At 43.3% G+C, this 16,109-nt stretch overlaps 1 protein-coding gene across 2 annotated transcripts in view; it reads right to left on the bottom strand.

The window, feature by feature from the left end:
* The window catches only part of Crim1 (cysteine rich transmembrane BMP regulator 1), a 179,786-nt gene that overhangs the window by 39,601 nt on the left and 124,076 nt on the right, over positions 1 to 16,109 (bottom strand). For both annotated transcript variants that reach the window (XM_021186083.2, XM_029471628.1), the window contains one exon: positions 4,590 to 4,718. In XM_021186083.2, coding sequence (XP_021041742.1) covers positions 4,590 to 4,718 — 129 coding nt within the window. The remainder of the gene's footprint in view (positions 1 to 4,589; positions 4,719 to 16,109) is intronic.

Genomic DNA, 16,109 nt, shown 5'->3' with positions numbered 1-16,109 from the left:
AGAGAGAGAGAGAGAGAGAGAGAGAGAGAGAGAGAGAGAGAGAGAGAGAGAGAGAGAGAAAGAAACAACTACCATGTGCCAGCTAATAAAAGTCACTTGGAGTTCATCTGCTTAGTACTCAAAATACCCCACTACTTAGGTATTAGTGTCTGTCCTCTACAAATGAGTTCCCAGTAAAGGAGCCCTGGGAAAAGCCACTCCTGAGGTCTCCTCTGACTCAGAATCATCAGGGTGGCTAATGCAAGTCAAGAGGTGGAGGCAAGGTTCATGCTTCAACTTGTGTGTGATACAAACTGGCAGCTTCAGGTTCAAGCATTAGGTTTAGGGGAGCAGTGAGCGGACTGCCAAGACCAACCAGGCCAGGCAGCTCAGTGTGATGAGATGGATGTCTGATTGCTGCGGCCAGACTGCCTGGGGAGAAGGGGTGGGGATGGGGGATCAGACAAGACCAACATCCAGAGGCATCCCTGATCCCAAAGGCTATTTGCTTCTGCATTTAGCCAATCACTGCAGAGCACAGCCGGAGTGCTAAGCACATCCTGGCAGAAGGCAGTGACCTTCCTACTTCCCTGCGACCAAAAGCCTGAATCTCTAGGAAGGAGTGAAGCTTTTAAGAAGGATTTATGTTTATAAATTACAACACTGGGCTTAAAATTGGCTGTATTTCATTTTCTGTTACAGCTTGCATTCACCACAGCGGTCTTAACAACCCAGAGCATTACTGATGGGGGAAGAAAATGGGAAGGAGAAATTCTAGATATTTCTAAAAGTAAGTGAACTTTGCAAACACTGAAGGTAATATTTTACGTAAATAAGTCCCAGTCACAAAATACAGCACTCTCCTGTATATATCTCTTCCTAAGTGTGAATAAAATGGAAGTTGATAACAAGTAGTGTCTATGGATATATGTCTCTGAAGACTTCCAAATTACAACAGGACCCCAATTTCAAGCAGCGTGAACTCAGGGAATGTTCTCACAGTGTCCAATGAGAAAGCCTAGCCACATCTTTTTACTTGCTTCCGTGACAAACGAGGGAAACTGGCTTCTTCAGATTTAATGAAGTGACAGCAGCCTGCCATAAGCGCGGCTGGGTGGCCAAAGCGCTATCACAACAAATCCCAGGTGGCAAGAGACTTACGATGGAGGCAACCAGCGAATATTAATTCTGTATTTTTAGGCTTCAGGGAAGTTCAGGAGGGGGGAAATTAGGTATGATCCCGTTTTGCGAAAGAATGTGTAGCTGGAGAGGCATTAGGAGGGCCGCAGGATAAACACTCCATGACACAACTACCAATTATCCTGGGGTTAAGGAGACAAGGTTGGCGATTTATATAAACAAATGAGGCTGCCAAGGCAGTTCTCCAGCAAACTTGGCTTTCCAAGAAAGTCTAAGAGGCAGACATGAACGGAGCAGAGGCCGGTCCTTCCAAGCACTGAGAGGCAGGTGCAGGAAGGCAGGACCACCCTGGGTGGTAGAGCTTACCTGGAACCCTAGGGCGGCAACAACTAGAGGCATGTTGGGTTTGTAAACCCTTGAAACAGCAACCCACTGCGCAGATGGCGTGGTGATAATATGGACCTGAGGACACGGTATTATTCAAGCCCTTGTCTGTATTTTTATCATTCACGTTGAACTGTTACAGTTGAGAGTCACCTTAAAACCCAGAGAGCTGATACCCCAGGCAGTGTTCATTCTCGCCATTAGTCAGTTCAAGCCTCTAAGCTCAGGATAATTATACCCTGAGGTCCACAGAGAACTTACTTATTATAGAATCATTGTCTGTGTTTGGGAGAGATTAGACTTGATAGGAAGAGATTTCAGAAAACAGGCCAAATGTCAATCAAAAAGGGCAGAGGATTCTCAACTCCCCTAAAATAAGTCTAGGAAGAACAACTGCTCCCTCCCAGCCTTGTAATTGCTTTTTAAATGATTTTTAAATTTATTTTTTAGTTTATTATTTTATTTATTTATTTTATGTATATGAGAGCTCTATCTGCATGTACAGTTGCATGCCATAAGAGGGCATCAGATCCTATCCTAGATGGTTGTGAGCCACCATGTGGTTGCTGGGAATTGAACTCAAGACTGCTGGAAGAGCAGTCAGTGCTTTTTTTTTTTTTGTCTATGCTCAAATTCTTTTTTTCAAAATATTAGGTATTTTCTTTATTTACATTTCCAGTGCTATCCCACAAGTCCCACATACCCTGCCCCCCACTCCCACTTCTTGGCCCTGGCGTTTCCCTGTACTGGGGCATATAAAGTTTGCACGACCAATGGGACTCTCTTTCCACTGATGGCCGACTAGGCCATCTTCTGATACATATGCAGCTAGAGACATGAGCTCCGGGGGGTACTGGTTAGTTCATATTGTTGTTCCACCTATAGGGTTGCAGATCCCTTTAGCTCCTTGGGTACTTTCTCTAGCTCCTCCATTAGGGGCCCTGTGTTCCATCCAATAGCTGACTGTGAGCATCCACTTCTGTGTTTGCTAGACCCCGGCATAGTCTCACAAGAGACAGTTACAGAGACAAAGTTTGGAGCTGATACGAAAGGATGGACCATATAGAGACTGCCATATCCAGGGGTCCATCCCATAATCGGTCTCCAAACGCTGACACCATTGCATACATTAGCAAGGTTTTGCTGAAAGGACCCTGATATGGCAGTCAGTGCTCTTAACTGCTGAGCCATCTCTCCAGCCCCTGGGCCCCAACTTTTGAAAATAAGACTTCTCAGTAAAGGAACCTGCTGGTGCCATGGATGCTGAATTCAGACAGGACTGCAGGGTGTGTGTGTCAGACCTCGTGGAGGGAGCCAGAGCTGACACACAGCATTTGAAGAGTGGAGACAACGTTCAATGTCACGACACAGGAAGCTCTTGGGTGCTACCAGGTTCTTTCCTTGCTTCCGTACAGTTTAATTTATTTTAATTCAGGAATATTGGAGGACAGGAAAGTTGTACTTATTTGCCGTAAGCTGGAAGGCATAGGGCACAAGATCCCATCGTCAAACTGAAAAAACAATTTCACCTGCTTAGAAAATAGCTTGAGCCAGGCGTTGGTGGTGCATGCCTTTAACCCCAGCAGTTGGGAGGCAGAGGCAGGAGGATTTCTAAGTTCGAGGCCAGCCTGGTCTACAAAATGCGTTTCATGACAGCCAGGGCTACACAGAGAAACCCTGTCTCAAAACAACAACAACAACAACAAAAAAAAAAAAAAAGAAAGAAAAGAAAATGGCTTGAAACTATTAGTGTAAATTCTTGTTACATTAATAGACTTCAAAAACTGCAATAACTTAATGTAGAATAGATAAGCACCTAACAGCAGCTGGCCTCAAATTACTTAGGAATCCTGGATGCCTAGAAACTAGGTTCTAGTCCACAGTGTACAAACCACAGAGCTAATACTAAAACACACAAGAAACAGTGTTGAATTCGGACCAAACTCTGCAGTCTTTCTTGCTTTGTTTCTGAGCCACATTTTAGGTAAGGACAGTGACACCCAGTATGTCAGAAGGGAAGAAAAGACCACACTCTAGAAAGCATGCCACAGATGTGATGGAGAAGGGGACTTCAGATGTTTATTCTGGCTGAGTAATTAAGAGAATTCAAAATAGTTTTAAGACGTGTGGGGTGTATTTTCCCCTGTGGGAGAAATGTGACATATTCAACCTAGCTTCAGAGGTTATAGCTCAGAGACATGATTGGAATCTACATGGAGGCAGAGCTGGGGTCAATGAAATGAAGCGCATTCTCTCTCTCTCTCTGTTTGTCTGTTTGTCTCTTACGCATCCATTTGTCTGTCTGTCTGTCTGTCTGTCCGTCTGTCTATGTGTGGGCCAGAGGTTGATACCAAGTGTCTTTTTATTACTTTTTACCTTATTTTTGAGATGAGGTATCTCAGGGAACCCAGAGCTCCCCATTTTTGGCTAGCCTGGCTAGCTAGCAATCCTCCAGGGAATGCCCCTGTCTGTCCATTACCAATCCAATCCCCTGTCTGTCCATTACTAGCCCAACCTCAGGGCTGGGTTACAGGTGCACGCCACCACACCCAACTTCTACACGGGTATCGGGGATCCAAGTTCAGGCCCTTCTGTTTGTGCAGCAAGTTCTCTCACCAAGTCATCTCCTCAGGTCCAGAGTAAAGTGTTTGTTTTTTTTTTTTTTTAAAGCATTATGACTGCCTCATATGGAAGGGAAAAAATACCAGATCAATGGCCATGTTCTTGTCCCTGGGTAACATTGGTAAGAGAGCTGTAGACTGTTCACTGTAAGGCTAAGAAGCTGCATTTGCAAGCCACTCTGGGCTATGGACACCTCTGCTCACCAGCTTCAACGAGGTGTCGAGTCGTAAGAGAAAATGAACACAAGAAAGCCAAGATGGAAACCATAAGAAAGGGCAGCATATTCCCCATGTGACTGAAAAACTGCTTACCTCACATCTATTGCTATCTCCCCACCCTTTTAGGGCTGTCAAGGCAATGTCTGAACAGGAGTAAAAAAGATATTTAATCATATAATATGCTTTGACAACCTCCTATTAGGCCTCGGGGGAAGAAAAAAAAAAACCAATCATCTGTCTACTTACTGTTTTTGCACTGACAGGTTCGACAGCCATTGTGATCCAGTTTGAAGCCATAAACGCAGTCCTTCTCCTTCAGAGAACAGTTTGACAACTCCCCGCATGCAGGTGGATCAATCGTGATGTAGGTTGGTTCTAATCATATAAAAAGAAGGGGAAAAAAATCAATGATACATGTTATTACCTCTTAGACAGTATTCAATGTCTGAAATCCCACACTACAGTAAGCACAAAAATCCTATCAGTGGGTTTTATCAACTCCTAAACTTGTACACAATTGTGTTGTCACCGACCCACGAAACACACATCTTTATTCAGAGTTTTTGATAATGTGAACATTTCACTCTCTCTCTCTCTCTCTCTCTCTCTCTCTCTTTTTCTTTCTTTCTTTCTTGGTGGGTGTGAAAACCCTCATAGATGCTAGCAAGTGCTCTCGCACAGTGTTTCCTTCCCGGAGTGACGTCCCTGTCAATCACCGCCTCACGTTCCAACAACCTGGGCTCTCTGGCTAGCCTCAGAGTATTTTCTAGTAGGTTATCACTGTAGAAACCAGACAGCTCATGAGGTTAAAACAAACTGCGCTATTCTTCTGAGCTTATGATAAGCATATGGGGTGTGTATGTGTAGTCTATCACATGTGTGTGTAAATGGGTTCATGTGTACATGTAGAAACTAAAGGTCAATGCTACATATGTTGTTTGGCGTGTATAGTTCCTTGGTGTGTATGTGTGTGTGCATATGTGTGTGTGTGTGTGTGTATTTATGTATGTCCATGTGTGTGGAGTCCAGTCATCAATGTAGGTTATCTTATCTTCCACAACCACTGCAATCTTTGAGGCAGGTCTCTCGTGGCACTTGGAGCTCTCTGATGCTGTTAAGCTGGATGGCCATCGAGCTGCAGGGATCTGCCTGTCTCTGTCTTCCCAGAGTTGGGATTATAGATATACCCCTCCCCCGTGCAGGAAATTACTCTCAAGTCCTTACATTTCTGTGACAAGCATGCTATGAACAGGTAAGCCATCTCGCCAGCCCCTGAGTTTATTTTCTATAACGACCAAGACATAACTGTCAACGGTCAATCATTCCTCATTCTGCAGTACCTCTCCAATCTGTTGTTGTTTTTAAAAAATAAGTGGATGCTCACAGTCAGCTATTGGATGGATCACAGGGCTCCCAATGGAGGAACTAGAGAAAGTACCCAAGGAGCTAAAGGGATCTGCAACCCTATAGGTGGAACAACATTATGAACTAACCAGTACCCCGGAGCTCTTGACTCTAGCTGCATATGTATCAAAAGATGGCCTAGTCGGCCATCACTGGAAAGAGAGGCCCATTGGACTTGCAAACTTTATATGTCCCAGTACAGGGGAACTCCAGGGCCAAAAACTGGGAATGGGTGGATAGGGGAGTGGGGGGGGGGCCTGGGGGACTTTTGGGATAGCATTGGAAATGTAATTGAGGAAAATACGTAATAAAAATATTTAAAAAATTAATACATCAGATGTGTTTTTGTTTCAGAAGGACACCTGTTTTTCTTTTATCTGTGAGGTGACATACTGTCAGTTATGACAGATGACACGATGGATAATCGTGGCCCAGAGGCTCCAAAAGGACCAGCTTCCCTTCTGGAAGAACCGAGCATGGGCAGGGGTGGTTCTCTGTCATTCTCAGAAAGAAGAACTGCTCTGGACAGTAACAGTAAGTACATAGTCTGGCACAAAGCATAGCTTTATGTTTCTACATTGCTTGTATTTACCCTGAAGCTTCACTGCCCTCAGCTGGAGTGGTCATTACCATTAACACACGGGGACAGTGAGGACTTTGATTTGCTCTTGGTTGCAGCAGGAGCAAGCGGTAGACCCAAGATTCACACCCAGGCTTCAGCGTCCCTCCCTTACCTTCTGTGCATCACAAACCATAGTTGATGGAACCTGCTCTGGGTACACTGATAAGAAACAGTGTATGTAATGCTCAGCAGTAAGCGCAGCATTGCCAAAGGAAACAGAGACACTGACGTATTTACAAAGCATCTCTTCAACCGAAAGATACCCGAACTCCTCATGATGTCTTTGTGGGATGGCCAAGTACAGAATGTCTCTACCTACGCTTTTATAGATGGAAAACATGAGATGCAGACAGTAAGTGGCTTATCTGGGTTTACATAGCAACCCAGTAGCAGGCTGGGAATAGAACGGAGCAGAGGTTCCTAGCCTTCCGTCCAACGCTCCATCCACTTGTCCACACTGCCTTCTCAAGTTTCTTCTCCCGTTACTAAGGAAGACAGAACAAAATATGTGCTGTTGCGCTGCTACAATCAAGAGTTGTACGTTTTTTTTATCCGCCTACTAAAATGGGACAGTGATTCCAGCCTTGGGATGTGGGAGACAACATTGACTTATTCACAAGCTGTCCTACCAGCAATTTCCTGGTCTCCACTTTTATTACAACATGTGGTTTATAAAAGGGTATCTTCCTGAGATTTTTATATTAAACTTCCCACTGGTATAAAATTTCTTTCTTCCTTCAATGACTAAAGTAGTCTCTCTGGTAGGTAACCATAAACACCCAAAAGTAAAGTTTAAGTAGGTTTTAAGACATAATGACTTAAGAGGCAATATTACTTCTTCCCCCCGTTTCTCTTAAAATTTATGATGAACACCTCTAATTTCCAAACCCATTCATATTTTTAAAAGTCACTACTCTTGTTAGTCACCCCAAATAATGGTTCTGTTCCAGCCCTCAACCACCAGAGTGCTGATGTCCTATCAAATTTATTTTAGCTGTAAGTGAAAAACATAAAAGAAAACCTGTATCAGCTCTCAGTAAACCACATTAAAGATGACCCCGGCGAGGAAGGCGTGCTAGAGTCTAGAGAGTTAACAGACCAAGGGCTGGGGGCAGACCCTGAACTCCAGACACGGCTTCAGCGGACAGCTAGCGGGTAAAGAAACATTTTGTGCGTATTTACACTAGAACCTTGTATCCTTTACCGACATCCGAGATGGGAACTTGAAGGGAAACTTTTACTTTCAGGGAATTATATTACGGAAAAACATATCCAAGAAGATTAAAGTGACCCCAGAGAATGTGTAATAATCACGCGGAGGAGGGATGGGGTTTTACTTCTGCTAAGTTCTCAGGGTGTGCTAAGAGAACATGTCATCCCAGCCCACAGTGATGACCTTCTATATCTAAACCATGCTTTTCTTCAACAGTGCTGCATGTATTAGTTTCTGCGTATATTATATGACTAATAGATGGGATCAGGAGGCTACCCTGAGGCGAGGAAGGGAAAGGAAAACACAGTGGAGGAGGTTTGAGGCCCAGCGCACAACTAACTTGAGGAGTCCCATGTTTTTGTTCAGTGCCCCCATCAGATGTGTGTGTCCCAGACAAACGGCTGGCTACCTCCCCCGAGCAGGCAATATGTTCACCTATAGACTCAGCATAACGATCATCTCAATCGAACGAATGAAACTTGAGTGTACAGTAAGGCTGCTGACTATGTACTGATTCTAAAATGTCCACTTCGAATATTCTGTTCAGGCTAAGTCATTCCGGATGGATGACTTTAGTGTCTCAGACAATGTGGTCATATGTAAGACATTGTTTTATGCCTCTAAAATAAAGTTTTCATTTTCCTCTTAACCTGTATTAGTTGGGAGAGGTTGACATGTATACACATTGCAAAGTCAATAGTTAATATGGAAACACAGAGAAACTCAATAAATCATTTATTTTTCAAAACTGTTGATTTACTCTGGAGGTGTGCGCAAGTCCCCCTCAATAGATCTGGCTGAACCCAACAGTGCATATTGTGACATAGTAACTGCCGGTGGCTAATCTTTATAAGGCACACAGGTATCTCACATCTTGGGGTTTTGTTTTGTTTTGTTTTGTTTTTGTTCTTTACATTTAGCAAGTAAGTATATAATCTCCATTCAAATAAAAACTGGAGCAAAGTTTAAAAGCCTTTTGGGTAGCAATGCATGCCTTGTGCCACTCTACGTCCCTGGAATAAATGTTGAATTTTAATAGACATGTGAGCAGGTGACTAGCTGTTCCTTAACTTTTATCTGATGTCGCAGAACATTGCCCTTCAGCACTCCCTGAACATCAGTGTGCTCAGCTGCTTACAGGCGAGGCTATACGGTAATTCCATTTCTGTGAAATCGTTACAACAAAAACACCCAAGCATGAACTGGCTACAAAACCCGGCTCCCATCCACTAGAGCCTGCTTTCTACCCGACATATTAACATGCAATCTCAGAACTGGTCCTGTTACTATGTCATGGCAATTTCCTTCTTGTCTTTCTTTCTTTCCTTTTCAGTAAGGAAGCATTATTTAAAAAGCTGAAGTCCAATTCCTTGTTGTGAATAATGAACTCTGAGGGAGAGACATTTCTGATACCATGCTGAACTGAGGTTTTTTTAACAAATAATACTGAATTTACAGTTCCAAAAGAATGGTGCGCAAAAGCTGGTAAGATCTGTCTCTCTGTCTCTCTGTCTCTGTCTCTGTCTGTCTCTCTGTCTCTGTCTCTGTCTCTGTCTCTCTCTCTCTCTCTCCCTCCCTCCTTTTTAAGGAAGTTTTAATTCAGTAAGTCCTTAGTAGAAAAGGAGTGATTTTGGAGAGTCAGGAACAACGAATGTGTCCAGGGCACATATCCATGAAGTATGTGGGATGTGCATTCTGCTTGTCTCAAAGTCACAATATCCTGGAATTGTGTATTAGAAATGGTTATTATCCCACCCTTTTCACTAGTTGTTATCACAGTGCTTTGTGTATGGAAATTATCTGATGGCTCATGGCCTGGTACAAGGAAGCTCTCATTTACACTCTAGACTGTACTTCTGTATGACATAAGGTATGATGTGGAAATTATGTTCCAGAGAGTCTATTCCTTCTAGAAGGCTAACGCCAGTCTTCTGCCCATGGAAGGTGAGTGGACACAGCTGGGTTAAACAGAGCTTTCCCTAGATATGATAGATAGGAAGTCTACTGAAATCAACTGGGTAGAGACAGATCATTAGACCTCTTGCAAAGGAAAGGAACAGTGAGGCCTCCCCTTGTCTTGTGAGGGTCAGGAAAAGCTTGCACAAGGCAGGTTTTGTCAAGGGGTAATCCAATAAATTGATGCTTACAGGATCACCCGGAAATACCATGTGATCTTGAATCGGCTGAGGAATTAAACAACAATAACAACAACAACAACAACAACAAACCCTTAATGTCCTGCAAAGGAAGAGGGTTGGAAAGAGCAGGAACTCAACGCCTCTGGCTACAACTATTTCTAAAGGGAACCCTAGAACAGCTTCTTTGTGGAGAAGAATTCTAGAAATAGTTTCTGAGCCTAAAAGCATTAAAGAACAAATCTGGGTGCTTGCTTTGCCCACATTCAGTTTCTGTTTCCTGTATCCGGTGGTATCCACTGCACTCCTCAACCTGGTGTCTTTCTCGATCACCTTTAAAGAGTCCCCATGCACATTGGACAGTCTGGAAGAAGTAGTTTTAGAATGGTTGGGAGTGTGCCAAGGGGTGCAGAAATTCAAACACCAATTTCTGTTTCTGTCTGAAGAGCCAGAGGGTTTTTACAATATACAATATAAACAAATTCTGTGTTTCTGAAGAATACTAGCAGTACATTTAGCGTTTCCTAGGAGTTTTATCTACCCAATTGAGAAATTAATACATTATGATTATGATGAATACCGATCAAAATATAAAGTTTAAACATAGTTCTAATTCTAAGGCCACAGCAATGGATCACAAAATAAATGATTTAATAATTTATTTTTACTGTGTTCTCTGGTTTTATAGTATTTATTTTGTGCTAAATATCCTATTAGGTGTTATAATGTGTTAAGTTACTCTAACCACTCTGCTTTCTCGCTCCTTGTTATTTTCTTCCATGGGGAATTCTCCAACCTAGACAAGATGGGAAGGACTACTGACAAGCTCAAATTCAACCTCATAGATGCTAATTTAAACCTCTGCAATGGGCATACATGCCATACAGTTTTATGGCTCTGGAAGAAGAGTAAGACAGAAAAAGTATGCATTCTGACCCTTGTCCATGTTAAGGTGTGTGCTAATTACATTAATCCACTTCTTTTTTTAAAAAAAGATTATATATATATATATTCATATATATATTCATATATTCATATATATATGAGTACACTTTTGTTGTCATCAGACACACCAGAAGAGGGCATTGGATCCCATTACTGATGGTTGTGAGCCACCATGTGATTGCTGGGAATTGAACTCAGGACCTCTGGAAGAGCAGTCAGTGCTCTCAACCACTGAGCCATCTCTCCAGCCCACATTGGTCCGTTTCTAAAACAAAGGATACAATTACTTGATGTCCAGGTATGTCAGTGGGAATGAGGATACTAGGGCGTGCTTTTGTCTTATCTGTTTTACTCAAGTGAGCCTCTAGTTTGTAGTGGACCCATGCAAGGTTCTTCTCATTACCTTGATGACTGGGAGCTGGCTGTGTCTCACAAATAATATGAGTTGTCACCATTGAGAAATGAGTCCAGCTCTTTCTGATGAGCAGCCCTGGGAAGCCTCATTAACAGTGCAGGGATGGAGGGGTGAAGATCCTGGAGACTCAACAGCAGGTGGCATGCAGAGCCAGCCAGATAGACTGACTAGAGTACAGCCTCCGACAGGGATAAAGATCTGGTTCTAGACAGATCAGGAGGGTCTGCTGAAGAGATGCTATGTGGAGCTAAGCTTCGAAGAGCAGAAAGGCTGGAGGGCCCCATGTCAACAGCAGCTTTCTAGCAGGGCCCTTAACTCCTGTGCCTTCCTATCTCATCCACCCATATACTAAGAAAAGACTTTCTGGAAAAACCTCACTACAGGCCAATTCCTAGGAAAAGTACTTTTTTTTTTTTTTTTTTTTTAAGGGCAGAGACAGTCTTACATTCTCTTAGTGGTGAAATAAATTTCAAGTAGGAGCAATAAGATAAGTGAAATTAATTTCTCTTGTTTCTCTTAGAAATTCTCCTTTTGGGGCTTAAATCATGCTCTGCATGTTTTACATAGCTTCTCTCTGTAAATTCCCAAGCCTGCTTATTTGATTATGAGAGAGAAAAATGAACCATCATGTTCTTTTTTCAGAGTTAATTCAAGCACTCTCTTTCTTAAGCTGTGTTTTTCTTTTGGCTGGGGACGGTTGAGCCATGTGAACAGCCAATGAGTGGGAAAATTCCAAAGCTCCCCTCACTTTATAAGGCAGTTCAGTGGCTAAATCTATCAGGCCTCCTTAGGTCCCTCTGGGCTAATGGTAGCCCATCTGGGACCATAAAACTGGAGATAAAGCTGGCCAAGACAGAACTGGTGGAGAGAGCTTATCTGTCTTTCTGCATTTTCATGTGTCACTCTTGATACCTTCTTGGCTTTTCAGATGTGACCCCTCACTAGTCACAATGCCACTCAAATAAATCACCATGCTGTCAACATAACTGCAGGCTGGGAAGAGTCACCAAGTGAAGTTAAAATTTTCCCAAATGAAGATAGAGGGAAATTCTACTAATGTAGAGAACTCAAAGGGGAAAAAAAAAAAGCCCAGGGCACAGAAATTCCCTAATCTGGAAGTGGGAGTTTCCATGGAATATTTATGTGTACTTAAGAAAGTCTCATTAAGTCATGGAAAAAATTGACATTGAGAGTTTTTAAATTCTTCCAGGCACTCCACTTGGAGTTCTCCCTCTCCCTTTTGTATATATTTCTCATAACAACACCTTCGTCCTTCTGTGGCACTCATCCGCGAGCACTTTCTCTGTTTTATTTTAAAATGGATAGTGTGAAAATGTTCCCAAGATCAGTATTATTTTGTGGTCAGATAGAGAAATGGCTATATATTTATTTTAGACCCATATTAACTTTGTATGCTTTCTCAAAAGAATCTTGGCCACTGGACATATTTTTCTTCCTTTACCAATCTCATATTTAATAGGAAAAGACAGTAGTATGATTATAAGGCTATTATTAAATGACCACAAAAGACAAATTAAAAAAGAAATTCCAATACGGAGTGGGGAAACCATTTCCAATTAACTTAGTTAAAATAACTAAAAATACTATCGCTGGCTTCCAAGAATAATCTAGACCTTTTACACGAGTCTGATAGCCTTTCCATTGTTTGTTCTCAAAGAGAATGTATCCTGGCACCCTTGAATTGACAATATGCCACAGTGCATATGGCATGTGTGTGCACAAACTATAATAGAGGTATTACATACAGGCAAGTGGGTTAGATAGGCAGAATTGTGACAGTCTCAACCCATCCTTTAGGAAATGGCTGACGGCCAGGGAGGAAGGGGGCGATGTGGGTGGGGGTGGGGAGATATCTGACTTTAGGAACTGTGTCTCACTCCTTGTTTATAACCTCAGTCCCCAGCACATTGTCTAGATTACATATTTAATTACTGAGTGAACAAGGAAGAAAGATAACACCTACACACTGCAACACGCCTTAAGTCAGGGCGTACTATCTGATGAAGAAGGGCTTGCAGTTGATAATGTCCCTGGCCAATCTAGTCTCTGATTGCCTTCTGTTTAGAAGCACTAGGCACTAAGTCCTTCAGGATGTTCATCCTGTGCACATACACGATTGGCACTTAATAGATGAGAGCCATTGATTCAGGGAGGTAGACTGGAGCGCTGCTGTGAATCCCATAGACTTATATCTCTGAAAACTCACGCAAACCTCCCAGATCATGAGATACTTGGGGAGGGCACTTGGGTTCCTGCATTGGCCATATCTATGTTCAGTTGCAGAAGGCATAGAAGGACAAAAACTACTGCTGAAGGGCTCTTGCCCACTTTCTTAAAGCTGACCCCCCCCATCCCCAATCTCAATTGTTTGGTGAACTCACTTCCAGGACCACCCGTTTCCCTGATGTTGCTCAACTATAGTACCAACAGAAACTCACTGTCCTGGAGGAAGTATGGGTGCTTTTGCGGACTGCTCAGCACATTTATGATCTGTATTGAGGATAGACTCCTGAGAGTCTGAGGGAGAAAAATAAGAGTTCAGACCAGATTATTTCAAGTGTTCTGAAGTTTGGAAAGGAATAAGGAGAGAGCTAAGGGAAGCAGGCAGGCTTTGGGGCTGAGAGTTATTCATAGGTAGAAGAACAGAAAAAGGAACTCAACCCCTAAACAAGGGGAAGCAACAACAGTTTTCCCAATGGTTTAGCCAGCAAGGTCAGACCTCTAGGCGGAGGCTCAGGAAAAGGACTGGAGAGAGAAAGCCAAGCCACAGCGGTCAGAACAACAGTTGCTGGCCCTCAACTGTGACAGCACAGCCAGGGACAAGAGCAGCTTCTGGTTCCCAGCACACCTGCCTCATGCTCTCTCTTCTACAGTGTGAGTCTGAAGTCACAGATTTGGAGTCAGGGACTACAGCCTGGGTCCTTGGGCCATTTACTAGTTCTCATGTGACATGGATCTCCTTGGGCTTCTGTGAAATGGGACCAGTCATTACCTCCGTCCCACAATATTTCTGCAAGCTTGCAAAGCAAGCCAGCCCAGCACACAGGAGTCATGCTGTGTGTTCTAGCACTTGTTGCTGTAATGGTATGCTTGTAGCAAGGTCAATGCTGATGGACCTGGTCACAGATTAATTAATTAGACAGGCCTCAGAAGCGTGGCTGGGAAGTGGTATGACAGCTGGTTTCACTGTCTGCACCCAGCCCATTGTAACTGAAGCATCATTTTCTATCTGTACACATAACAAGACAGGCATCCGGTTTGTGGCTGGTTCTGTGATGTCTTTTCATATGGTCTGGTAAGCTTTGGACCATGTTAGTGACCAGCCACTGGCGCCTTTCACCTTTGCTGAGTGGCAGACTGAAGTCATTGTTCCATAGTCTGTCTGCATTTATGGTGTCTCCAAGAGAACAGAAATTTCTTGGTCGTCAGCTCATCTGGGGTGAGCTGAAACAATGTGATATGCCTGGCTGGCTGGCCTTGTTCTTCCTCTCATGATGGGGCCCTTCCCAGATCTGCAGGGATAAGGCCAAACTCAGCACAGTTTCATTTAAGCTGTTTCGGTATTTTTTTTTTTTTTTTTTTTTGCAAATAGTTCTGTAATTCTGAAGTCAAAAGAAGATGTTAAAAGAAAACACAGGTTTAAAAGCCGTCTTTTGATCTTGGTTTCTTTCGGCCAGTGATCTCCTGCTTAGGGCCACAGTGAGAGGACGCTCAACTGCTATCTTTTTGACTAGGTATCGGGACATTTCACTCAAAGAATAATGCTTTTGCTCCCGGTTCAATGGCTGTGGAGCCCCCACCCCGACTAAAGTCATCTGGCATTAAAGCTCCGTGGAATCTTTTTAAAACCTGGTTCTCAGAAATGATGACGACTTCTCGGGTTTGAGGGGATTTGAGCTTGCTGATCCCGCTGAACAATCAAAGCCCAAGGCCATTTCAAACTGATAGCTTATTATCTCTGAACATATTTTAGCTTCGCTAACAAATAGAGTCTCTCTAAAACCTTTTAAGATGTGAGCTGTTATGCAAACCAACAGGTACCCATAAAGGATGAAAGAGCTCCAGCCTTCCCACTACTGTCGTGCTGCAAAGGCACACGGTCAGGCACACAGAGGGCGGAAACTCAAATGCTCACATAAACAGAGCTCATAGGATGATGATCCAACGAGTCAACCAGATGATTCCAGTTACATCAGGGATGGATATGGTTTCTTACGAGCCCAGGTCCTGGGGGCCGGAGAGATGGCTCAGCAGCTAAGAGCATGTGTTGCTCTTGTAGAGGATCAGTGTTCAACTCCCAGCACCCATTTTTGGGCTCACGGCCTTCCATAGCCCCAGTTCTAGGGGACCCAACAGGCATGCACGGGGTGCACACGCATTCATGCAGGCAAAACCTCGATATGCATAATGAGCACAGAGAGGAGGCCAGTCTTCAGAAGGTACTTTTTGAGGTCTGGTGCTGGGCGAGGAGGTGGCTTATCAAATGATCTGGCAGACGATGTGAAAAGCAGACTCTCAACACTTACAAGGCTATCAAGAGCCCACAAAGACTAAGGGTTTTCTTCAATGTGTTTAATATTGGTACAAAACAAGATCAGGAACCCTCTTGATCAATCTTATTTCTTATGGGCAGTTAGCATAAATTCTGTGGCCTCAATGGGTTTGGATACCTCCTGTGGACTCTTTCAAACCAACCTGGTGAATCCAGGCAATCTCTCAGATGCAGGAGTAAAATCTTAACGTGTGAGCAGGCATCTTACAGATATAAAGAGAAAAATCGCAATTTGGCTAGAGTGTGAATAATCAACTCAAACTAGAACAAAGAAAGAAAGAAACAAACAAACATCAAATACAACAACAGAAAGCCTTACAAAACTTAGCCCAATAGTCCAACCCCTGACCTCAAATGCATGAAGAGAACATCTGAGAGGCTGACATGTTGATTGATGCGGTTCTTACCAACTTGGCAGCCCCTGAAGGACACCCATAGATAGAAAGAGTCCAACTTCAG

The sequence above is a fragment of the Mus caroli genome, chromosome 17 (assembly GCF_900094665.2).
Source record: "Mus caroli chromosome 17, CAROLI_EIJ_v1.1, whole genome shotgun sequence".
In the NCBI taxonomy this organism is placed as follows: domain Eukaryota; kingdom Metazoa; phylum Chordata; class Mammalia; order Rodentia; family Muridae; genus Mus; species Mus caroli.
The sequence above is the reverse complement of the archived record's forward strand: the minus strand, read 5'-3'. Positions and strand labels throughout refer to the sequence as shown.